A 26,726-nucleotide genomic window follows, 5' to 3' on the forward strand; every position below is an offset into this window, starting at 1 on the left:
AAATTATTGTGACCTCAGCAGACTCAAGGCCATCAGTTGCACACTATTCCTCTTTGGATCTTGAGAAGTAAGCACAGACACGTGAGAGTCAGAACCCTGTGAACTGAACTGGTGACAGGGTTGAGGACAGATTCAAAGGTCCCTAAATACAGAAATGCTTGACTTCTGGGGTGCTCGGTGGAAAGTTTGTGTGTGTATGTCTTTAAGAGGCTGCAATTTCAGTGATAGTCACGCCGAAAGGTTATAAACACTTTCAGTCAGGGATCCAGCTGAGAAATGCTCTTTCCCACTTGTGGCCTCGGCTTATAAAATAGAATTATCGGCTTTTTATGTGAAGGCCAGACGGACACAAAGTTTACATTTAGCAGTGGTCTATGCATCTCTAGTTTGCTGAAGTTGTCAAATGTCACTCTGATTTGCAAAGCAATATGTATTTATCTAGAGAAAAACAGCCACTACCAAAAATATATATTTTTCAGACTGTTCTTTAAAAACTGTTTAAAAAAATTGCAAATTGAAGAGCCTTTTTGTTACAAAGAGATGCTTAAATTTGCTTTAAATCTTGTTTCAGCGTCAACAGGAGCAGGTTTGCTGTGGCTTGCACTTTTTTAGAGTTTCCGTCCATAAAAGGGCTGTTCCAGCCATCTCAGGGGTGGAAAACACAGCAAAAGGCTAACAAAGAAAATGAGACAAACAACAAAGAATTAGCAAGTATAACAGAAGAGAAATTGAAGTGATAATATACTGCCAGAAGAACTGCAAATTGAAAACCACATATATGCACAGCAACACAAGCAGTGGTCTTTTAAACAAAGACATATACAAACTCTTTTACTATTTATCATAGTTTGGTTGTGCTGTGCTGACGCATTATTAAGAGCTTGGCTTATTCAGCCTCCGTATTAAAAGATTAATTGAAAAACAAATAGTGAAAATAAAAAGCTCTCAAGGCCAACATGCAAGTGCATCTTGTGCATACAATATGGTACACACACAGACACACACACACACACACACACACACACACACACACACAGTAACACTCATAACATCAATCACAGCTATGCAAATTGTTGACGCAAGCTTGGGGCTCTGTGGGCACTTTAGTTTTCATCCCTGTCTATGGACAGAGTATAAAAATGGAAGTTGTAGGGCATCCATCTTGCTATGCAGTGCTGCTAAAACAACTCACTGACAGTCAAACACTTGCATGCCATTCAGTGTGGCAATAGCGGATTTGCCATGTTTCTATTGGAGTATTCTGATATATGTTTGGCTTTCTTACAGCATTTAAAATAACTGATACTGCAATCTTGGCCATGGAGAGCTGCTCTTCGCATACAGATGTCATTTATTCAGTTTACTAAAGCCTGTCAGCAGGCTTAGCTTTACTGTGTGTGCATGCACCCATTTGTCTGCACACTCCTGTGTTTTGTGTTTTGTAGGTAGTTAAATATTTCAGCACTTTTCAGATTTATCTTATAGGTTAATGCTCTCAGCACATCCAGGCAGGCTTTTGCTGAGATGATTTCTGGTGTCTTTGCTTCTCATCTAAAGAGGAAATAATCATTTCAAGAAATGGGATCAAGGGAGGATGGAAAAGAAGGAGGGAGGGCAAAGTGACTATGGGATCAAAAGGGATGGGTAAGTGAATGCCAAAAATGCAAGCTGGAAGAAAAAAAAAATACAAAAACCACACAGAGAAGGGAGGATAGAGTCAGGGGACTGTGGACATGGATAAAATGGGGGAAGGAATGAAAGAATACAAAGAAAACAGAGGAACTATATGTGTAGAAGAATGGATGCTAGAGTTTGAATGGAAGAATAAGTTGATTAAAAAGAGATAATTATATGAAAGCAATATGAAAAGGAGAAAATGGCCAGGCATATTGATTGGGCAAAGGGAAAAAAATAAATTTTATTTTTCCAATGACCATCCATCCATTCATCCATCCATCTTGGTCCACTTATCTGGTATTGGCCAGCAGCTCCAGCAGGGAACCCCAAACTTTGCTTTCCCGAGCCACATTAACCAACTCTGACTGGGGGATCCCGAGGCGTTCCCAGACCAGGTTGGAGATACAATCCCTCCACCTAGTTCTGTGTCATCACCGAGGCCTCCTCCCAGCTGGACGTACCTGGAACACCTCCCTAAAGAGGCGGACAGGAGGCATCCTTACCAGATGGCCAAAACACCTCAACTGGCTCCTTTTGAACTGCACCCCCTCCAGACCCCGACTATGCCTTGATGTCCTGTCCATAAATACTACAAACAGGATTGGTGACAAAGCGCAGCCCTGGCAGAGGCCAACCCTCACCTGGAACAAGTCTGACTTACTGTCTAGAACCCAGACACAGCTCTTGCTTTGGTCATACAGAGATTGGATGGATCCCTGAGGAGGGACCCCCTCACCCCATACTTCTGCAGCACCTCCCATCTCCCGGGGGACCCGGTCATACGCCTTCTCCAGATCTACAAAACATCCAATTACAAAACATATGTAGACCGGTGTTGCATACTCCCAGGCTCCCTCCAGGATCCTTGCGAAAGTGAAGATCGGATCAGTTGTTCCACAAGCAGGACAAAATCTGCATTGTTCCTCTTCAACCGTAGGTTTGACTATTGGCTGAACCCTCCTTTCCAGCACCTTGGAGTAGACTTTACCAGGGAGGCTGAGAAGTGTGATACCCCTGTATTTGGCACACACCCCGGTCTGTCACTCCCTAGGCACCGTCCCAGACCTCCACGCAATGTTGAAGAGGGGTGTCAACCAAGACAACCCCTTCAGCATTTCTGGACGGGTCTCATGAATCCCTTGGGCTTTGCCACATCAGCGACTTCCAGCAGGGAAATTGACAACAATTCTCCATCATCCTCCAGGTCTACCTCTACCATAGAGGGCGTATTATCTGGATTTAGGAGTTCATCAAAATGCTCCTTCCACTGCCCGATCACCTCCTCAGTTGAGGTCAACAGCATCCCAGCCTTACTGTACACAGCTTGGATGGTTTCCTGCTTCCCCCTCCGGAGGTGGCAAACTATTTTCCAGAAGCACCTTGGTGCCGACCAAAAGTCCTTCTCCAAGTCTTTCCAAACTTCTCCCAAATTTGTTGCTTCGCCTCTTTAATGGCAGAGGCTGTAGCCCTTCTGGCCCTTCGGTACCTTGCAACTGCCTCTGGATTCCTCCAGGATAGCATATCCCGGAAAGACTCCTTCTGAAATCGGACAGCTTCCTTGACCACCAGTTTTCACCAGGGTGTCCGTAGGTTACCACCCCTTGAGGCACCTAAGACCCTAAGACCACAGCTCTCCACCGCAGCTTTATCAATGTAAACTTTGAACATTGTCCATTCATGTTCAATGCCCCCAGCCTCCACAGGGATGCACAAAAGCTCCGTCGGCGGTGTGAGTTGTAAGTCTGTCGGACAGGGGCCTCCTCCAAACATTCCCAATTTACCCACACTACCCGTTTGGACTTACCAGGTCTGTCCAGAGTCTTCCCCCAGCCCCTGACTAAACTCACCACCAGATGGTGATCAGCCCTCTGTCTGGGCCTAACCCCAAACAGGGGCCCCGGGTTTCCTCCGGGCAGGGTCACTCCATCTCCCTCTCATTGCTTCATAGGGGTTTTGAGCCATTCTTTGTCTGGCCCCTCACCTGAGACCACTTTTCCATGGGAGACCCTACCAGGAGCACAAAGCTCCCAACAACACAGCCATTCATAGGTTCATAGGGACACACAAACCTCTCCAACATGATAAGGTGATGGTTCTTGGAGACTACATAAAATGATCAACTCTAACAACTGAGCCTAATGAAGCCATAATGGAACAGTAACATATAGAGCTTGGAAGTGGTTTTTCATTATATCTATGAGTGCAAACACACTGGTGCCAATAGTCACCAAATGGCCCCACCCATAATATCTGGCTTTATTACGGCGGGCACACAGTAGCACCACACATTAAGGAAAGAGTCAAATTGGGTTTTAATTCGACAATTGCAAATCATCTTTCCAGCACCAAAAATAGTAATCATTTGTTTTCTCGTTGTTCTTTCATTACCCTCATAGGTCTTAACAAAACGATTGCTTTGACATTTTGCAGTGGCAAGCATTCGTTGAACATCTCTTGTCCACACATAATGCATATGTTGTTGAAAATATGACGTATATAACTTCAATATCAATAAAATAGTGAATCCAAACCAACAGTGTCTTGCAGTTGAAAATTATGAGAGAAATGCCACTCAGCTTAAATCTATTAATATGAAGGCCAATATGTGTGGATGTCTGCTTAGTAGTGTCACATAAATAACATTTATTCTTGTGGAGATTATTTACCTGACTGTTTCAAGTTGAGATAGACGTGGAAATAATAACACACACACACACACTCTCTGCCTCATTCGTCAACTTCTTTTCTGTCATAACACACACAAACACACACACAGTATAAAGATTGATCGCTGTTCCAGAGAAGAGAGGTTAAAAGCCATCAGACAGTGACCTCACCAATGCAGTAGCAAAACATCTGGAATGGACAGGTGGTAAACTGAAACACACACACACACACACACACACATACACACATACACACACACACACAAACACACACACACACTGTAACATAGAATTATCAATGTTTTTTTACCTGCCATGGTCCAAAAAAGGTAAATAGTAGAACAGTGCCCTCTGTTGGTCTGTTGAAATATTAGGCTATTGAACTTTGGAGAAGAAATAAACATTATGGCTTTTCAACTTCCTTCATTTTCCATAACACATCCCAAACACACAGACACACACCTTTTCAGATTATGTAAATGTAACTTGGAGGACTACAAGGCCATCTTGCCTAACACACTCTCTCTGTAACTCATCTCTTATGAGCGCTTTTTTCTCTTTCTCAATGAATTTAATCTCTCCAAAAAAATCAAGACTTTACACCTCTAGTTCAAGAACAGCAAAACGCAGCACACCCCAACTGCTGCGGGAGGCTACAACCTTATGTCATGCAAAACCAACCAAGTTCCTGGCATCTATTGACATTCTGTGAGATTAGTTTTGTCCGAAGCTGTGAGCAGTCGTGTATTGCAAAGCTGAAATCTATACAAGCCAACTGAGTGGCCTTGAAACAAATGAGCCATTAGATTAGAAATTGAATACATATTTACCTGCAGACTGACAAAACCGCAAGTTATGGGTTTTTAGAAAGTTTAGATTTTTGCTTCATGTATTTTAATACATAACTTCTGTAACTACAGTAAATTGTAGGTGAAATGATTCTTTCTTTCTTTCTCTCACACTCTCTTTGCAGCTCCTAAAATCATTTCCTTCTCCTTTGATGTTGGAAATGGACCTGTAGAGCTGACGGTACATTCGGCCACGCCTCTCAATGACGACCAATGGCATCGCGTGATGGCCGAGCGAAACGTCAAAGAGTCAGTCCTTCAGTTGGATCAGACGTATCGGGCATCTCGGCTTGCTCCTGCACAGGGGCACACACGGCTAGAGCTGTTCAGCCAGCTCTACGTGGGTAAGACATGCACACTCCTACGGAATCCAAACAATAAGTAAGCGACCACAATGTGCAAGAATGACTCTTGTGCACAAAAATTTCATTGAAAATTGAACATTCAATAGCCGCTTTCTGTAGGAGGGACACTTGTAGAGACCAACACAAGATAATTACAAACTCTTATGTGTGGAAGAGCCATGTGATCGTAATTGGATTGAATTAAAATAACCTTTGTTTTCTAGCAATGTTGCCCTCAGATGCAGACATCCATTATGTAGACGTCGGATTGTTTCAGAAATTAAATATGTGGCAAGCTCACTGGGTTCTCTCTAAAGCGGCTTCAGCCCATCTTAGCCACAGCCACTGCTAATCAAGTACATGTTAATCCAGCACACACAGCCATTTCTCGTTTAAGGATATGCAGTCACGGGCGTCCTCGGAAACTAATCCATGTAAGTGATCAGAGTTTAAATAAAGTTAAAACTGAGCCTCTGTGCTGGCTTAATTCAGTTATAGAGGTCATTTCTTTAATACTTTGACTCTGCAATTATATTCCTTTGGATTAAGAAGCTATTATTGTAAAAGGACTATATCAAGACTTTCCTTATCCCACACGCACATTCTCTGGTTAGCTCCTTATGGCTTCGTCCTCCTCTCCACACAATGCCTCTCAAGCTCATCAGCCGTTTAAATGGCAGAGGATCTGTCCAGTTTTCTCCCTATGCCTTTACTTCTTGGTGTCATTCTCCCTTTTGTGCTGAGCTGTCAATACGCTATAAACCAAACTCTTGGGCTAAAATAGTTTCAGGGATTTGAGGATAGAAGCAAAAGTGCTGAGGCGGATCACAGAGTTCCTACTATCTCATGGAAAAAGTTCCGCCGAAAGGAGATTGTTCCAAATTCCAATCAGGCATCCCGATGTGATAGCTTGAACCCCGCTGATCCCGGATTATAATATGAGTTCACTGTCTCATCACTTTTGATGATTTAAAGGCTGCTGAAGCATCCTGAACCTTATCATGTCCCAATTTTTATTACATGTCATTTTTTAGCTGATTTTGCTGTCAGTGTATTTGTACTTTCATTTAGTGAAATGGGAAAGTGCGAGAAAGGTTTCGATGCTGTATGACTTGCGGCTACTAAACTGGGAACGTAATGGCTTTCAGGTAGCGCCTCAGCCTCATTTGCATGTGCATTCTGCATTGTCTGCCGAAAGGAAGACAGGAGAAGGCTCAGGCCTACTGTGTGAAGCACACGTCTAAAAACACAAAATGTAGTGGAAGATAGAGAAAATACTTTTGTACAGTAACAACAAGCCACAGAGGTGTCAGCACCTTCTCATATCTGACCTCTAATCCCTGCTTAAACCTCATTTGAGGATTGCTTTGAGAAGTTACAGTGTGACACACACACAGGAAAAGGGAAGTGGTTTAGACCTGGCCTCTAACATCAAGAAAAGATAGAGATCCTTTTTTGTGTTTGATGGAGAGATTTGGAAAGAGTGGGGAGACTCTTGTAGACTGAACTCGCCTGATTGTTCCTTGAGAGATCCCGCGCCTCTTCACACGTCATCTCCGATTGATATTGATGTGGCTGTTTCAAAGTAGTGAGGAAAAAAAACAATGTAATCCAGAAAAATAAAGGTTAAAATGGGCTGTTATGATTTCTGATAATGACACAGTAAGTATGTACAACGGGGAGCTTTATTTTGCTCACCTTGTTCTCATATCTGCCGCTGTATCATCTCCTTCTCTCTTTCTCAATCAATATGCTCCTCATCAAGCATTTGATTGCTTTAGTGTTTACTGCACAGTGGCTCATTTGCTCTAATGGCCTTGTGAGTAAATGTTATACCATCAGCCTGCTGTCATTTACTTCACACTGTTAACTTTTAGCTCCTCCTATTCACTTCATACGTGCACATAACCATCAATCTTGCAACATTTTATTTCTTTAATTCCACCATCTGTTCTTTTGATTCCCCTCTTGATTAATGCTTGCTCACTATCTCACTTTTATATATTTTTGCATGTTTTTTGCTCACTTCTCATGGTTGGATTGGTTTGTCTTTCTTTTCTTACTTTGGTTTTTCTGTCGTCATGGATCGACATCTTGCTTGTTTCTACACACTGCATGTGTGCGACAACCTGTCACAGGGAAACCAGCCTCACTCACCTGCCAAGACAGTAGGTATCGTTCAATGAGTACAATGAAATACCTGTGTGACATTAATGCAAACATAATGACTTCAGTTTTCACAGTACACACAAAAACACATGGACCTCACCCACAATGTTTTGTTTCAGTTCCACATTAGTGGTGATTAAAGTTTAGCCAGGATTCATCTTCCGAAATGTAACTGCTCAGGTTCTTTTGCTGTTACTGTTTTGATTCATGCTGCACATTAGCACACAGGTGTGAAGAATGTCTGTAGACTTGGGTTTATTGCAATATACAAGTACATTTTCAGTGCAGTGATCCATCAAAAGCAAGCCCATTACGGACCTTTAAGAGAGATGGTTTGGGGGGGGCTTTGCTGTAAACTAACAGATGTAGAGCACTGGGCTGGTAAAATGGGATTTCTATGATAATATCTCTCCTGGAAAGGCCAGTGGGTGTGGAAGGCATTTGAAATGGCATTTTGACTATATAAATCAAAAATACTCATCTAAAACAAATACTAATTGCACCCTTAAGGGCATCCCCAATAAACATAGTGAATAAAGACTGTTTTAGGGATCTCCTCTGTGTTAAACAACAAACAGATTAACAGAAAGAAATAGGACATACCATTATTCCATTGAGCCACTTATACAATGACAATGGAAGAACACATGTGTTACCTGTTGGTGTAAATGGGGAATGTATCTTTGTGGTTGGATCAGGCTTCAAAGAACAATCCACATACACGTTTGTCCATTCCCTTAACTCTATACAGTATTTAACTGCATATTGCCTGTTTATCATTAGTTAATCTTTTCTCTGTAATGTAGAATCCACACACACACACACACACACACACACACACAGTAAAGGTCAAAAGGTTAATTTTTTACTTTTAATTGGTCTTTTGGTTTGTTAAAGTTAGGTAAGTTGCATGTATATGTGTTGTGCGTATGTGTACTGTGTATATCCTAATTAATACTAATTTAAAATGTTTTCTCATTAGCACTTCATTACAGGGTACTGTACCCTTGAGCCACACACAGCACACCAATAAATAAATAATTGCAAACACATGCTATATGTGAATTTTATTATTTTCTATTACATACTGTGTGTGTGTGTATGTGTGTGTGTGTGTGTGTGTCTCCATGCGTACAGTCTAAACCCTGACCAATACTAAATTTTTATGGCTGATATTGATATAAAAGAAAAATCAGATAATGATATATCACTGAATTAAGACAATGTATTTGGTAGCAACAAAGTAAGAATACACCAAAAGTCAAATTAAATAAACAGACAGAACACAATATAACCTGATAAAGAAAAATGAAGGTATCCAAACATAAAAATGCAGTCTATACAAATATTGTTGCAATCCATGGCACAGCATTACATTTTTCCACCGTATTTGCCATTTTATATCTGGCTGCCAATGTTGACTTCAGTGACTATTAGTCAGGCTTCATTACATGCCATTTTTTTGCTGTACTGTATGTGTAAGTGTGCATACCTTTGTATGTGCCGCCCTAGTCTCCACAGGCCTCAGAGCCTGCCGTCCGTTTAATCAGAGACTGATTTAGATCTGGGTAAACAGGTGGCAGAAACCTCCAGCCAATCAGGAGTACAAAATGGATTAATTAACAGGTCTACTAAAAGTCAAACCCTTTGTGGGAATGGAAAGTGGGAGAGCGTGTGAAAGCCCAGCTGCATCCTGATATGTGAATAATTTACTGTCTGGAGACCAAAGTACATGTATTAGAAATCTTATTGTGTTGTACCTCTGTGGCATAACTAGCAGATTCAATTTTCAATTCATTTTTATTTACAGTGTCTAATCATACCAGTAGTAGTTACCTCAGGACACTACAGATAGAGGTATTGTGTGTGTGTGTGTGTGCGTGCGTGCGTGCATGTGTGCGTGCGTGCGCGCGTGCGTGTGTGTGTTCTCTCTGTAATCCAAAGGATGCAATTGAGAGGTTTTAATAACTAAAATGCCCCTCGGCTATTGTTAATGATAGTGTGTGTGATTGTGTGCCCATACATGTGTGTTTATCCATATAGTCTAACCATCCTCTGTGGGTGTGCTTGTGTACGTTTCCATCTATACCCGTGGGTGCATGTTTATGAGTGTGTTTATTGCTATAGTCATTTGGGTGCACATTCATCTATTTAACACCCCTACTCTGTCCAAGTTAATGGGTAGTTAGACTGTAATGGTGCAAGGCCAGAATGACGATGGAGGCACTTTAGAGGAATGGCTATCGACACCCCAAGGCTAAGCATTAATGCTTATATTGACTTGTTCAAATCAGGTGCGCTGTGTGCGATGTTTTGAATGTGTGTGTTTTCCTGAAGTATGTAGGTTACGCGCATTTGTGCATTCATTTGCGTGTGTGTATGCTTGTGAGATGTTCATTAAGACACCATGTTCATTAGGCTGTTTTAATTAGTGAAGAAATCGAACGAGTTGAAGGTTGTTTCAAGTTCGGCGTCACAGTTAGAACTATTAACGTGACATCAGTGGCTTCCACCAGGCGTTAGGATATTAACATTTCTAAAAAAGAGATTTAAACAGCCTCTTACAATCAAAATTACTTCTGTGACTCTGACTTCCATTTGTTTTTTTTTATTTGTTATGTCCCACTGCTACACTGATACCACCTCTCTCCCGCGCTCCTCAGGTGCTGCAGGGGGGCAGAGGGGGTTCCTGGGCTGTATCCGAGCCCTGCGGATGAACGGCATAACCCTCGACCTGGAAGAGAGGGCCAAGGTGACGCCCGGGGTCAAGCCTGGTTGCCAAGGCCACTGTACCAGTTTTGGGATGTACTGCCGGAACGGAGGGAAGTGTGTGGAGAGGTACAACGGCTACCTATGTGACTGCACCGCCACTGCCTATGACGGCCCGTTCTGCACCAGAGGTGAGAGGCGTTTTTGGAAATACAATTTCAGTCCCTAATTGAAGGTAGATCATGGGACTATAAACGCCACAAATGCATCACATTGCTTTTTATCTTCAAAACTTCAATTACAAGATAAATCAATCACTCTTTGTGTGGGCTTTCAGGTACTATTTTATGTCTGATTTTATTTCCAATTTGCTGGCACTGCAGGGTTTTTTGTGCACTTTTTTTATTTCCTTTATTCTCTTCTTCAAACCTAACAAACTACCTTTTATGCTCAGAGTTTTAGGATTACACACTGAGTCATAATCTCTCGGCTAACACTTTTCCAACAGGGTTTGCGGGCGTCTTTGTAAAGCCATGTTATCATTGGCATTGTCTCTTTTTAGCTTACAAAGCCAGAGGCAAATAGTGCCATGATTACTGCTGGAGTAGTTTCAATGAGCTTCATTGCCTGACAACCAACTGTGATTTTTTTTTTTGCTGCACTCTGTGCTTGTGCTCACTTCCTATTCAGTTTGGAGCCATCTGTGTTGAAAGTGTTTGGTCTTATGATAAAAGGCATCGATTGAGAGTGATAGTGTGCTTACCCACCAATTCTTCCTGACTGTAGAGTCTCCTGACTGAATGCTAAAACTGTGCAGATGCAGAGCTAAGAGATAATACTAAAAAAACAAAAAGCAAGTCATTTTACTAAGCCATGGGTCGCTCTAGGTTTTTTTGAGTTCAGAGATGAGAAATGTCACACTGTGACTCTGCACTGTTACATATTGCTACCACAGTACATAATATTTGTTTCACAGGAATTCATTAGATACAGCATTAAAGTTGTACTTCCCAAAACAACTTTTCATAAAATGCTCTGGGGGGAGAGCAGCAGTGTTGTCAAAGGCTTTCTCCAAGCTCCTAGTCAGAGTTGATCCCCGACACGTGAATTAATTTGTTTCCTAAAGCCTAATAGTGTTTTTTCCCTGTGCTCTTGGCAGGAGGGTGACAAGATGACAGAAACAAGAAGTGTGTGTGCCTGCATGTGTGTGCCTGCATGTGCGTGCCTGCATGTGCGTGAGCGTGTGCTTGTGCGTGTGCGTGTGTGTGTGTGTGTGTGTGTGTGTGTGTCTGTGTGTCTGTGTCTGTGTCTGTGTCTGTCAAGGAAGAAGGGAAGAGGGTGACAGTGGGTGGTGATAGGCTAGTGTAAGACATGAGAAGACCTCCTCTGAATCCTGTCATAACCAATCAGGCATTTTGGGATTTAGAGAATAGAGATTACTGTCTGTGCGAGGGTGTGTGTTTATGTATTAGTCTGGCTGTGTCAGAAAAAAGAGAAAGGCAGAGAAAGGGAGAGAGCATAACCTTGTGTCTGTTTGTTTCTTTGCATGATATATGTGTCTCCCCTCTTTCTCTTTTGTCTCCTTCGTTCCTTCTTTTCTCTGCCTCCAGTTCTCATCTTTGTTTTCCTTTCTTCACACATGTTCCCTCTTTTTTTTATTCTCATCTCTTTTCTATCTCCTGTCCCTTTTTATATGTTTCACTGCTTTCTTTTCTCGCTCCGCTTTGTGCTACTCTCCTCCCTATCAATTTTTTTTCCTTTTCTGTCTTCTCCATTTTTGCTTTTCTCCACTCCTCTCTCCTCCCCTCCATTTTTCTTCTTTTCTCCTCTCACAGTTTCCCCTCTCCTTTGTTTTCCTTTTCTTTTACTGAATTTCTCCCCCTCTCTCCCAGTGAGTGAAAAATGCATGAAGCCAGCCATAATTGCATAGTGCATTTCCATTGTATCCATATTTACACACTGCTCAGGGGACCCCACAGTATTATTATTGTATACCCTCATTCTTCTGCTTTTCTGCCTTTGAGGGTTACATGGAGCTGATGTGCACATGTACATATACACAGACACACACACGCATTTGCAGAGACCTGGTTAGGTTTGCATTCTTGCACAAATTCCCTTTCCAATACTTTGTCACGTTCTGACATAAATTACACACACACACACACACACACAAACACACACACACACACACACACACACACACGCAAACTTAAAGATTCCCTGTTATGCTTCCAGACAGTTGTGTGTGTTGCTGCTGAGACTCTGGGCAGCACCTCGGAGTCTCTCTACTCTTTTTCTCAGCAGGGTAGAAAAGGCAGAGACAGGTTATTTAAAGGATCCACTTAATCTACAGTTTGTACGAATAGAGATAAAATGTAAGAATAGCTTTTACATTTTTTTTTTTTAAAGATAATTTTTTAGGGCGTTTTAAGGATAAGGATAATGATTATAAAGGTTATGTTATTTTGTTTTTCCATATATAATTTGTAACTGACTCAAGGCATTTGCTCAAGCACGCTACTGGCTTTTGGAGATCCTGATCTTGTTATTTTGAGAAAAGATCTTTCAATTATGAGTTCCTATCTCAGAATTTTGAGGAAAGATCTCAACAGATCAGAATGGGCTTTCCACCTGAACAACTGCAAAGTCCTGATGTGCAAAATTGACAAACTGATTACAATCCCATTTATATTACAAAAAGACATTAGCATCTCCCAATGTGTCAAACTCAAACCAAAATAAAAATGGATGGACTGATGTTATACTATTTTTAAACCTATGCCCTAAAATGTGCAAGCAACAACTAAAATGCACACATGTCTCTATGTATACATATTTAAATAAAACAAAGCACAAACATTTTCATTTATAGGCATTCCACTGGGCTAGTGGCAGATGTGCAGTATCTGACCTGACACATGATAACATTCTGTTTAATGAATGATGTGAATGTAGTTGTGAAGTAACATGTGACCAATCTTTGGATCATTTGTCCCTAGATAATGAAGGTTGTTATGTTGATTTGTTTTTCCATATGTCATTTGTAACTGATTCAAGGCATTTGTTCAAGCATGCTGCTCTGTCAGAAATGCTGCATTTTGTCTGATTGAAGTCTGATTCAGTTATTCCCAGAGGCATGGTTCACTGCAGACAGTGAACAATCCAGCCGCATCAAAAAACCAAGTGCGGAGCAGGCAATTTGAAAACTTCACAAGCTCTCCGCCTGGTTAACGCAGAACAATTGGTAAAATGGGTCTCTCCAGACTTCCAAATTCTGAAACCATATCTGTGCACATCAGAATAGAAGATACAATTGTGGTGTAGCTGGAAAGAGGGGAAATGTTGCCTGTACGCCGATACCAATCAGAGAGCTTGCCCATTGTCTAGTCATGAGCCTTATATTAAATTATTAATTCTTAAGTAATGTATGTGTGGAGTATTAGTTGTACTGTGTCCAAAAGGAGACGATGGGTAAGGTGAAGCTTTAAAAAAAGATGCGTAAATGTGTTCACTTAGTATTCTTTACCCATAGGTGTTGTAGTTATACATTTTCACTTCTGCCACGGAGGGAAGGCAAACATCACACACAGAGCCTGAGGCTTTCTGATTTCTCTGTAACCATTCTCTTTAATTTCACGCACATTGTGCGTTTTCTCTTCTTTGTAACTGACACACGGATATTGCATCTGTTCACACACACACACACACACACACACAAACACATACAAATACACATATTAACAGAAACGAGAGGCACAACAGGAGTAATGAAAAATAAGGTCCCTTCTTCTCAAGACTTGATAACGAGAATCAATAAGCCTCCTGGAATGGCTGGAATATGCCATTAGGTCTGGTAATGTACTGTTAAACAATGTATTGTTTGGTTTCAGGTGCTGGAGCACAGCAATTTAACACCCACTTTACTTCACCTCCTGAACACAACCATATTTATGTGTGTGCTTACTTCTCTCTGGTCGTTTAATATGTCTACTCTATTTTGTCTTGGCATGTGTGAGTTTATGCGCGCTTCCCTGTGGCTTCTTTTTGATGGAAGGTGTTTTTCTTTTCTTTGTTTGTGTGTCTTTCTGTCTTTTCTATTGTTTATTCTTGCTGTTGTTGTTGCTGTATATTTGGTTTTGCATATTGTTCAAAATATGACTGTTCAACTGTTTGTGATGTAAACACATTGCCAGGCAGTATTTATTGTATTTGAGTGCGTTTTCCTGCTTACATCTTATTTCCGTTGTCATTTATTCTTATATCTTTTTTCATCTCATCCAGATGTTGGGGGTTTCTTTGAGGCAGGAACACTGGTCAAGTACAACTTCATGCCTGAAGCAGTTGCCGGAGCCAGTAGGGACACGAAGATCCTGACGCACCAACTGACGCCCCATGAAGTGAATCTAACAAAGGAGGAAGTGGCTTTCAGTTTCAGCACATCCAACGCTCCAGCTATTCTGATGTATGTCAGCTCCAAGACGCAGGATTATCTGGCTGTGGTACTAAGGCAGAACGGTAATGATCCACACACTCGCAGTAATGCTTGTTAGTTCTGCAAAGTACATGCTTGAAGGCTGGCCTTGCAGCACAGTTTGGAAAGTTTTATAATCTCCAAAAATCCTCCCTAGTCAGCGGCCTCCCACTGAGCCACTGACAGGCTGCAAAGTGCTTTGATAAAATATAACTAATACAAATTTGACAGTGCCATCTAGCGTTTCAGCAAACAAAGTGCATTTCCACTGACATACAGCTACAAATACACTACCTAGGTGTGCTGATAGAAATGTTTTGGGTTTCATGCACACTCAGGGCCCTGAGACTGTAAATACAGTGGGGCTCGAAAGTTTGGGCATCCCAGGTAAAAAAAAGTATTAATGTGCACAAAGAAGCCAAGAAAAGTCTTCAAAAGGCATCAAATGACAGATTAGACATTCGTATAATAGGTCACAAAAAGTTAGATTTTATTTCCATTATTTATACTTTGAAAATAACAAAAAACAAAAAAATGGTGTCTGCAGAAGTTTGGGCACCCTGCAGAGTTAATACCTTGTAGCCCCCCCGGCAAGTATCACAGCTTGGAAACGCTTCTTGTAGCCAGCCAAAAGTCTTTGGCCATATTGCCCAATCTTCCTTACAAAAGTCTTCCACTTCTTTGAGATTTCTGGGCTGTCTGTCACGCACTGCTCTTTAAGGTCTATCCATAGATTTTCAATTACGTTGAGGTCAGGAGATTGTGAAGGCCATGGCAAAACCTGCGGTTTACGCCTCTTGATGTAATCCACCGTGGATTTTGAGGTGTGTTTAGGATCATTATCCATTTGTGCTGAAATTTTATTGAATCCATTTTTCCTTCTACTCGTGAACTGTTCCCTGTGCCACTGGCTGCAATACAACCCCAAAGCTTGATTGATCCCCCCCATGCTCAACAGTTGGAAAGAGGTTCTTTTTCTGTGCACTTTCTTCCCCTAACATACCTAACATACATGTTCTATTTTAACCTAATCGGTCCACAGAACTTGTTTCCACAATGCATCAGGCTTGTCTATATGTTCATTTGCAAACTTTTAACACTGTTTGTTTTGGTGAGGACGTAGAAGAGGTTTTCTTCTGATGACTCTTCCATGAAGACCATATCTGTACAAGTTTCTCTTTATAGTGGAATGGTGTACCACAACTCCAGTGCCTGCCAGGTCTTTCTGGGTGGAACATGGGTTTTGACTTGCTTTTCTGTCTGATATTTTTCTTGATCTTCCAGATCTTGCTTTAACTTCCACTGTTCCTGATGCCAGTTTTTAATTACATTCTGAACAGAGGATATTAGCATCTGAAAAGGCTATCTTCTTATAGCCTTCTCCTGCTTTTTGCATCAACAACTGCTTAGAAGAACCCATGGTGCTGATTGTTGGGGCAAGGTCAGATGAGTCTGGGCATTTAAAACCTTAAGATTGACATCACCTGGTCTTTGCAAACGATGATTGAGAACAATCCATGACACTGTCAGGTCTCAGCTTTCCAAAGGGGGTGGTGCATGTTATAAACTCTGCAGTGTGTCCAAACTTTTGCAGACGCCATTTTTTTGGTTTCTGTTATTTTGAAAGTGTAAATTATGGAAATAAAATCTTTTTTGTGACATATTATATGAATGTCTAATCTGTCATTTGATGCCTTTTGGAGATTGTTCCATCTTTTCTTGGCTTCTTTATGTACATTAATACAAATATTTACCTGGGGTGCCCAAACATTTGCAGCCCACTGTATCTATAATCCCCTGTCAAGCTGTGGGCTGTCTGAATATTTTGGGATTTCACCCTGCATTCCTCACTCCTGCTTGCCCCTTTACTTCGAAAAGAAAACAAACTTTTCTTCTTCGGCCCCCTTACAGATTGGAACCAGAATTGTCCATTACCTCTGACTCATTCAAATGTACAAGTGCCAGTCACCCTGTTATGAGTTGATGAACAACTGAAACGATTTTAAAAACATGATTTGTGTTACAATAGAATCTTCGATGTTCCTTCAAGTTCAAGCTCAGAACTTTTAATACCCTAACTACTTAAGGACTTGTCAGCATTCATGTTTTTTCAGCCAGTGCTTGACAGATTCATTGTATCTATTCAGGTATTTATTGATGAAAGCTTATGCTTAAATCATTTTAGAGATGTGGAAGAAAAGCAGAGATTTTTGGTTGCATATAACCAGACCAAGTTTTAAACCATTAGCCTGTATGTCTTCAGGTTCACTACAGGTGCGGTATAACCTGGGAGGACTAAGGGAGCCATTTTCTATAGATGTAGACCAGCGTAACCTGGCCAACGGACAGCCACATAGTATCAACATGTCCCGTGTCGACAGAAGCATCACCATCCAGGTACAGACCTCGCGCACACACACATACACACATTTCTGATCACTCTCAAACACATATTTTAGGCTTTTAGTCGATGCTCCAAACACTAAAGACATACATTTTAATTATAAAGTTGTTCTTATGAGCAACCAGAGAGTGTATGTGATTGCCATTCTGTACACACAAACACTAGACCGAGCCAGTGTTAAGGCAGAGGGGAGAGCAGTGTCCTGTTCTGTCTTCCTCTGTGATGAAAGTGCTTGTCCTCTGCCACTGTTAATCCACTTGCAGTAGACAGCCTAAGTATAACAACAGAGAGAATGCATCGATCTGTTTGTTTGTTTGTATGACTGCACGCTGTTGTGTGATTATGGCTGCATGTCTTTGTGTGTCTGCCGTACATGGCTGCGTGTGTATTAACAAGAAGAGGAAGAGATACTTTTTATTAATATAAAAGAGACAGGGAAAGAGAGACTGAGCATGTTTGTGCTTGTGAATGAAAATGCGTTTGCGTACTTATGTTTGTGTGTATCTGTACTTCTGGTTTTGTTTGGGGGTCTGCTTGTGTGCTCTTGAGTTTTGTGTAGCTAAACAGCTTAGCACAGATCAATACAGCCAAGCTTCAGTCAGTAGCTGTCAAGGATGGAGTGAGAATTCAGCTAAACTAATACAGACTTTGTTCTGGCCTAAAATGCTCCAATTTGGCTCCAGGTTGCAGTTTAAGGAGGACTCTGAATGCATGACTGCCACCTCTAAATCCTGGTTATTGATTGCGTCCAGAACCAAATAAATTTGTATTTGCATTGGCTTGAATTGAACATCTACACAACAGTTTGTTGATGCACAGCGTCCTGTAGAATGTATTTCTTCAGCCATTTCATACAGTATGTATATTTATATTTCTTCGCTGCCTTGCCTAAATATCCAGAGATGATCAAACTCGCATACTCCCATGTGGAGAGCCCAACTACCCCCTAGTGGCCAGAGGGAGACATTGCATCAACCAAAACCCTTGACTCACCTCTCTGTGAATTGCTGAACCATGTAGAGAGCATCATGTCAATAGTTTTGTATAACCTTGCCCTTACTAATATTCCAGCTATTTGCTTACACGCTACACTGTTCATTCTCTATGGATTTAATGCTCATGCTGACAGAATCAAATTTCCCTGCAAGCATCAACTTTCATATTATCATATTATTCATGCTATCCTCATGGATCACTTTCCATCAATGAAACACTTGACCTAGGTTTGTACCACCTCTTTTTAGGGACTATTGTAGAGAAAAATGTGTACCATAACACCATATTCACTGTGGAAAACAATAACTGAACTAGGCCGTAGATGTAATTTGATTTGATTTAATTTGGGAAAATTTGTATTTCAAAATAAGGAAAAGAATCCTGCAAATGTGGAGGGATTGTACAGATAATGCAACCATGTTCAACCACCAGAACAAATGAAGTATGAATGGGAAGATGGACAGTACTGTATATGAACCACAACATGTTTTCAGCATGTTCAACTGTATACATTTAGAACAAGGAAATGTATGAAATACATTAGATATGAATACATTAAACATAATAAAGACAATCTCAGTTAGGACTATAATTTCAAAGAACATGTTTCTTCACATACATTAGTCATTGTACACAACATAGAATATAGTGGGGTCCATATGATGCGTGGATATAAAATAGTAAATATATAATCAGTTGTGTTCTTTCCAATTCTGGCTCCTGTGCCAAGATGTCCCCCTTTCTTGTGATAAATACATATCCAAATGAAGCCCTCTTCACTGTTTTTTGCCATTAAGGTATTATAAAGTGTTGGCCAGAATGAATCACAGTACATTTGCAAACCAATAAGCATAATGCCTCCTTTTCTACATAAGTCCTTGGCCTATCTGTCTCTCATTGCATGCACATAGAGCAGTCTCCATCCATACTGGGATCTCATCAGCTACATTCACACACTACAATGAAAAACTGTGACAGTAAGAAAATTAAAATCTGAAACATCCAATGGAAATCAACAGCATTCTTTGAGCAAATCACATCCTGCAGCTGCTTATCACCCCAGTGGGAGCACTTCAACGTAACACGTCCCCTTTTTACTGGCAAAAAGAGTGATTGAAGCACACTTCCTCACTCATCAAACACACACACACACACACACACACACACACACACACATACATGCATGCACACATAGTGTCTTCCACTGGTTGCTCGTAGCTCGGTTGTGTCTAGATATCGATGTTATGCCCAGTGTTCAGGGTGTGACTGAAATATTAACTAGCAGTGCATATCCTCCATTTGCCACTCTCCATGTGCAACTAACCCTCTACATAACAATCCATTGACTCTTATTTCCATAAATTACAGGTTTGTAACTCATCAAAGAATGATACAAAAATTAAGAGGAACGCTGGTGGGCATGATGTAATTTGTATTTAAGCAATAAAATCCACAAGGGAACTTTGGGGGAGGGATGGAGCGAGAAGGCATTAGGGTTATAGAGTGCATGAAAAGTAGAGCCAAAAGGTGTGCTAACGAAGAAAGGTTGGATGAATAATACTTGTTTATGTTGACTTACTGCCTCCAAGCTCTTTTCAAGGTACAAACATGCACTTAGCATAAACGGGTAAACAGACGTGGACATACATACCAACAGACATGCATGCACAATGAGATCTTCTCTAGTCAAATCAATACAAAGGCTTCATGCTGCACTTCTCTCCTTCTATCTCTTCGTTGCTCCCACCTTCTACCTTCCCACATGCTTGAGAGCTTTTAGTTATGTTAAGGAGAAACTCAGGAGCGCCACAACTCATTTCACATACATTAAAGAGCTTTGGGACATTTTGATGACTTACACAGAAGCATTTAATGAACACTATTGAGAAGACCAGTAAGCAGGCAGTACAGTACAATGTGTTATTGTGCAGTGCCATCCCAACTCTTGGAAGTTCCAGTCCTCCTGAAAGTGTATTTATCTCATGCTGGAGGCAGTGCGTTTAGCGGAATGCCAAAGGTAAACAAAGATGTTGCATGCGCCTAAACACAGATGCTACAGCCAGGTCAGCATATCTCTCTCTCTCTCTCTGGGAAGTATGCTGAAGTGTGGCAGGGCTACAAACCTCCAAAAGGAGACAGTCCTGAAACAAAACCTTCCCTTATCATACAGCTGTCTACACTCCTTGAAACTGTGGAGAGACAAACATCAATATACATGAACAGGTTTGGTTATTAGAGACTGGCCGAATATTCTCGTCCCCTAACCTGTGACCTATGAATGACCTGATGTTGTCTAAGCTGTCCCTGTGTCTCATCATCATGCATTTTGTTAAAGCATACCACCTCCAGCAGTTGAAATTTAAGCTACCCATTACTATTTAGCTTATTTGTCCATCAGAAGCCTTGTTATGGCTGCTTTGATCTAAGATATAATAATGTGAGTGAGAGGCAGAGATACGAGGCAGATACAATAAAAGTCAGTTATGCTGGTGAGCCCGCCAGTGGATCAAATTCAATTTCCAGGGTAAAAGAGTGAGCTGATTGTTTACCTAAGGCTGCGGATTCTTCGCTATCAGTGGTGTGAATCTTTAAGGCATTTAGACAAGCAACTGTTTAGTTTAAAGACACGGCAGAAAATAAGTGGGAAGACAAGTAGGAGTGTGGTAATTGGAATTTGAGAGAAAAGAGAGCAGAAGAGAAATGGAAAGCAAAAGGAAAAGAAGGAGTAGAGAGTCAGTGAGAGTGTGAGGAAGGGGTTGAGAAGAGAAAGATCCTGTATTTAGATAAAAGAAAAAAGACCCCCACAATAAAATAACAAAGATCACTTTGATGCATTGAGGTTATCTAAACCCATCAAGGTCCTGAGGCTCATTTCAAGGGAGAGGATTTGCATGTGCACACAAATACCTGCTGAAATGTACACACAGGCGGACACGGTGCAGCGTAGCAAGCAAGTGTTTTTGTTGTTTTTTTGAGACCTGGGTTTTTAAACAGTTTGTGAGGTCTCTTCAGGTTAGTTCACTACATAAATGCATATCATAGCGAGATCAAAATAAGTTCTCATCTCTCCAACTCTGTCTTTTGCTTTCTCTCAAACTCTCACACACTGTGAGGGCTTAGGGATGAAAGTGAGGAGTCCCTGCAGGCACCACACATCTCATCTCTGTTTCCTCCTTCACGCCTCTCCTCTCCTCTCGTCCTCTCCTCTCCTCTCCTCTCCTCTCCTCTTCTTAAGTTTTGATTGGGAAAAGCACATATTTAGATAGGTTTTGTTGTTTATATTTTTAATTTTGTTAAGAGTTTTCTTTGTCTTGTTTTTTGTTTTGGATTTCTGTGATTGTGAATCTTCTCTTTATCCCCCTCCCCTTCTCTCCTGGTATTGGTATTGGTGGTGTGAACAGCTGGCTCTAGCTGTGAAGGGAAAAGGCAATTTAGTTGTTGACTTGATAATGAGGTCAAACTATTTATTCAAGTGAAAAAAAGAATAGTAGCATTTATTTGCGCTTAGCTTCTCTAATGATTAATCTGTGATGGGGGCTTGTCCCTCAGATATCATTAAGGAAACAGAGCTGCCATGAGTCAAAAGTTCTCTCTGTACTGTAAATTACTTTGAATATTTACAGCACATTGGCTCAATTAGATTCCTTTTGAGCACATAGTTAGGGAAATAGATTTCACCCATTGTTGATTTTCTCTTTGTCTAATGCCTGATTACTTTGCTTATGTAAGCTTTATGTAACCTAAGAGGCACCAACAGCGCTTAAAGGGACAAATTGTGTTGTCCAAACGTTGCAGAGTAAAAAGGAAAGGATCCCAATAATTGTGGTTGTAATTGACAAAGTTTGGTAAAAGGAGGTTTCTTCACTGGCTGTCTCCCTCTGTGGACCTATATGTGGGGCTTTGAGACTCAGACCGCCCTCCCTGACTGTGCAGCCAATTTGTTTTTTCAGTTAAAAGTAAATTAGCTGAGCACAATTTAATTGTGCCCCATTATCCCACCCTCCAGTCACCGTGGAAACAAAACCCACACAATGCTCCACTGAGACCAGGCTTTTGGAAAGAATTGAATTAGGATATTTTGTGTTTGTGTGTGTGCAGAGAGGGAAAGAGGGAGAAAATAGTCTGGAAAAGTAGGGAGTTTAGAGATTTTTCTGTATGGGAGGACTCTACTGATTCAAATCTGTAAACTGGAGCAACTACACACACACAAACACTCACACAAAAATCTCAACCCTTTAATTACAGTCCAGCTCAGTCACTGTTAACAGGCCATGACAGCTGTTCAGCACATCAATAGAACAAATTTCCAGTGAAACACGCGGAAACAAATGTCATTGTTCTCAATCCCCCTCCCCTCTCCTGGCTGGTGCTGTTGGTATGCATTCTGCAGACTGATGTATGCTGAGATACTGTTCTCCTGTGAACAGAGAGGGGGGGGGGGGGGGGGGGGGGGGGGGTGGAGGATTTTTATTTCTGGGACACACACAGAAACCAATTTGTGGGGTTGAAATGATTCTCGTCAATAGCACCGGCTGCAGCCTTCAAGCTAATTAGAAACTTCAGTGAAACAGCAATAACAAGTTAATTATGTTGCAGGGATATTAAAGTCGTGTATTCCCTCCCTCCATCACCCTCTCTGCTCTCACATCTCCACTGAAGCTCTTCTGTGTAAACACGCTGCTTCTTCTCTCTCTATTTAAAGTTCTTGTGGATAGGCTTTGAACAAACGGCAGACTTTAGAAATTGCATATTGTTAATTAATGCGCGATCATTTGTCTTTAGTCTTGGTGAAGAACTGTTTGTTTGTAGGATCATTATAGCAGATTGCTTTTTGGTTTGCGTTCAGCCGTGACCATCTTAACTAAACAAAGAAAATACACTGAATTAACACAAATTAACACTTTCCAACTAAGAGGTTTTCTTTAATCGTTTGGTCTGGTGTGACTTTTTTGGAGCAAACAAAAAAGTACAAAGTGAGATATTGACACCACTTAATATGAGGATTTTCCCGCATTTTTCTTCTAGTTTACAGAGAATGATCAAAGAAAGATTATAAAATATGTAACTCTATTTTAATGATGCATTTTCTTGATCAGAGAAGCTGTTTTTAAAAACTCAAATTTTCTATGAATTATTAAATATTGCCATTCAGCCATGTGGATGCAAATCGTGTCAAACTTTATTTTGGTAAAATATATCCAAGAACATACACAGTATCACTCACATGCCAAATTATGGCTTTTCCTGGCAGCATAACCTGCCTTGAAAACAATAGTAGCCCATATGGCTTGCCTGTGACATGTGACCATAAGCCTTGGAGACTTGGATTCGTATTTGATGACAAGTTATTTCATGTTTCAGTCCTAGTTTCGGTTTGTGCTATAGAGTCTAGGTTGTCTAGTGTCTGGATTTGTTACCTTACTGGGTCATGGCAAGACTAGGTTAAAGGTTTTTAGAGAACAAACTGGACCACAAGAGGGAAGCACGCGTTGAGCTTTTGATTGTGCTGCGTTGCAGCTTTACAGTGCCTGACAGCACTGAATTAGCATCTCTCCTTCATCATCTCGTTTAATGTGCTGATGTAGATCTTAGGCTGGTTGTCTTTTTAAAAGGCTGTGATCAGTAGTTTTGGAGCCAGACTCTCTTTAAAATGCAGATTCTAATATATTATCTCTACCTCCCTCTTTCCTCCTTTTTCAGTTGGATCATTACCCTCCAGTGAGCTACACCCTCCCAGATGCCTCAGACACACAGTTCAACCTGGTCAAGACGCTGTTCTTAGGCAAAGTCTTTGGTGAGTATGTCAGCTTGTTGAAACCTTTTTTAACCAATGTTACACTGGGCAAACTTTTACCAAACTTGTTATGATCATATTTATTTTCTTGACTCATATCATACCACTCTATCCACACTCCACCAAGGTTTACACAATTTGTTAAGGTGCTTTTTGGAGCGTTAAAGGATAATTCCGGTCGATTTCAACATGTAGCTTGTTTTTTTTTGTAGTGCTGTCAGTAGTGAGACCAATGAAAACAATCGATGCAGTCTACACCATGTTATCCTCCTGCTAGAGTTAGCACCCAACAGGCTTAAACAGGCTTAAACAGGGCAAGTTTTAAACTTGTTTTTAGCCTCTAAGCATGCTCAAAATGTCATTACCAGTGCCTAGCCATGTGCAGTTATTCCTTCCAAGTGAGCACAGCTAATTTGACTGCAGTAGATTTACTGCAGTGACAGAAAGGCAAAAAAGTTGTGTTAATCAATACCTGTGTTTATTTCCTGTTTTCCGGTGAATTCAACGCTAGTCGATTAACAATTTGTTTGTTAATTTTGTCACTTCCTTACCCTTTTAAAACACCAAAGTCACACAATAACACACACACACAGGAGTCTGGTGGCTTTGAAGACAGCATAGATGTAACAGCTCCAGTTCCATGTCCGAAAGGGCTGTCTGTTTTGGGGGGCATCATGAGGAATACATGAAAGGGGGGAGAGAGGTGGGGAATGACATGCAACAAAGGGCCGCAGGTCGGAGTTAAACCCTGGCTCGCTGCGTCAAGGAGTAAACCTCTATAATGTCTATGGGCGCCCGCTCCACCAACTGAGCTCTCCAGGCGCCCATATAGCGTACACTTAAAAAGATATCGTTTTTTTTTAGTTTTTTTTTAGAGTGACTAAAATTAGTTTTGTTGTGTGGCCCAGGCAACAGCCAAACATTGCTTAGCTTCCTTGTTGGTACTCGTGCCTGCTTCTCAACACTGGGGGCTACTGTACTGTAATCTACTGTAGGGAATACACTGACTATGCACAGTATACATTCCTACTTCAAAAGATCAGAACTATCCCTTTAAGAAGCTCATGTTTGTAATCTTTCTAAATCATTTTCATTGTGGATTAGTGAAGAGGCTGATTGACCCTATTGAGGCTGCAACAAAATTAGATTTTCAGGAAAATAAATCCATGCAGTTATTAGAATGTTATTAATGTATGTGGGTTGGCCATGCTGTAATCCCCAACTGGAGGTTATCCACTTGGGTTAAACCAGATTAAAACAATCACAGTTGTCTACTGTGAGGCAAAACGTCAGATGATATCTCTCCTGTCCTGAAGTAAAAGCCTGGACTTAGAGGCACACAGAATTGGAGCATAGTGTTGTTTTTTCAGCTGCTATCGTATTTAGGTTCTTAATATATATTTAGTTTATGCTGCATGCATACGTATATATATATATATGTATGTATGTATATTTATGTGTGTGTGTGTAAGACACTATTCTATTTCTGTAATTTGGTGTAAAGTTAAACCCCTTAGATAAGCCATCTGATTTGCAAATGGGTCCTTACACAAATACATAAATAAACATTAACAAACAATAAGTGTGAAATGAGACTGTAAGATAAATTAATAAAACAAGTACAAATACACACAAACAAAATCTGTGCATGTGCTTTGCTATTCCCTCAAAAAAAAGACTGTAGTTACTCATGATGTCCACTAGAGGATGCCACAGGATTGAAATAAAGATGTTCCTGCAGCACATTATCACAGCTCCATCTCTCTCTGCCTACATGTGTGCACCACAATTGTGGCTGATCTGGCAAATACTGTAGACTTAACATATTTAACTTCTCATTGAAATTACCTTGATATTTTGTGTCCTAACATTAGACTGTCCAGGATTCTGCTCAGTGCTTGAGCAGCTTTCATAACTGTCAGAACATATTAGTCCAACCTTTACTTTTGGTACTTTAGCCTTTGATATTACTATTTATGTTGTTCAGTCACTTCTACTTTGACACTTGTGAAACACTGACACTACAGTGCTAAAGCTAATTAAAATGTTATTCTTGATCTTTTGCATCAATTAATTTTTTTTCCCACTAAATTAACTAAGAGCATAGGTCTTAACAAAACACTAAATCATCTTCGCAAACACCTCAGACGTTGATTACACTAATTATCAACAGCCAGTTACCTAGGTTCTCCTGTGGTTTATGGCTGGATTTTGGTCGGTTTTATTAGCTTCTTTAATAACTCATAACGTTCCTCTGATGGTAGATTGTATCTCAATATTGGCATCCTGCTGCAGCTTGCTCTATTCTCCTTGTCTCTTTTGTCCTCTAACTCAAGTCCCGAAAAAGTCAGTGAGGTTGAAGTAATGGCTGACTTCACTTACCAGCCAGAACTATCGACTGCTGCACACACACCATAAGAACCCCTGGGAATACAACGCTACACACACGCACACGCACACACACAAACACGTGAACAGGCACATGCGCACACAGCGATCCATCTTCAGCCAACCAACACAGCACAGATGTTTGTAGGGCACACAGGACAAAGTCACTGCACATGCCAAAACAGACCCAACTCAGATAGCCATCTCCTCAAATTCAGCCTTACACTTTCCACATCTATAGACTGAACTATAGGTGT

The 26,726-nt window shown here is 40.9% G+C and overlaps 1 protein-coding gene across 2 annotated transcripts in view; it reads left to right on the plus strand.

Moving 5' to 3' along the window:
- cntnap2a (contactin associated protein 2a) overlaps positions 1–26,726 on the plus strand; it is a 322,443-nt gene that overhangs the window by 284,161 nt on the left and 11,556 nt on the right. The window contains exons 19-24 of one of the 2 annotated variants that reach the window (XM_034861583.1): positions 5,317–5,535; positions 7,674–7,703; positions 10,368–10,604; positions 14,698–14,931; positions 17,151–17,284; positions 23,988–24,081. In XM_034861583.1, the coding sequence (XP_034717474.1) occupies positions 5,317–5,535; positions 7,674–7,703; positions 10,368–10,604; positions 14,698–14,931; positions 17,151–17,284; positions 23,988–24,081 (948 nt within the window). The remainder of the gene's footprint in view (positions 1–5,316; positions 5,536–7,673; positions 7,704–10,367; positions 10,605–14,697; positions 14,932–17,150; positions 17,285–23,987; positions 24,082–26,726) is intronic. The other variant, XM_034861584.1, reaches the window with a different exon arrangement.

This window comes from Etheostoma cragini, chromosome 22 (genome assembly GCF_013103735.1).
Source record: "Etheostoma cragini isolate CJK2018 chromosome 22, CSU_Ecrag_1.0, whole genome shotgun sequence".
In the NCBI taxonomy this organism is placed as follows: Eukaryota; Metazoa; Chordata; class Actinopteri; order Perciformes; family Percidae; genus Etheostoma; species Etheostoma cragini.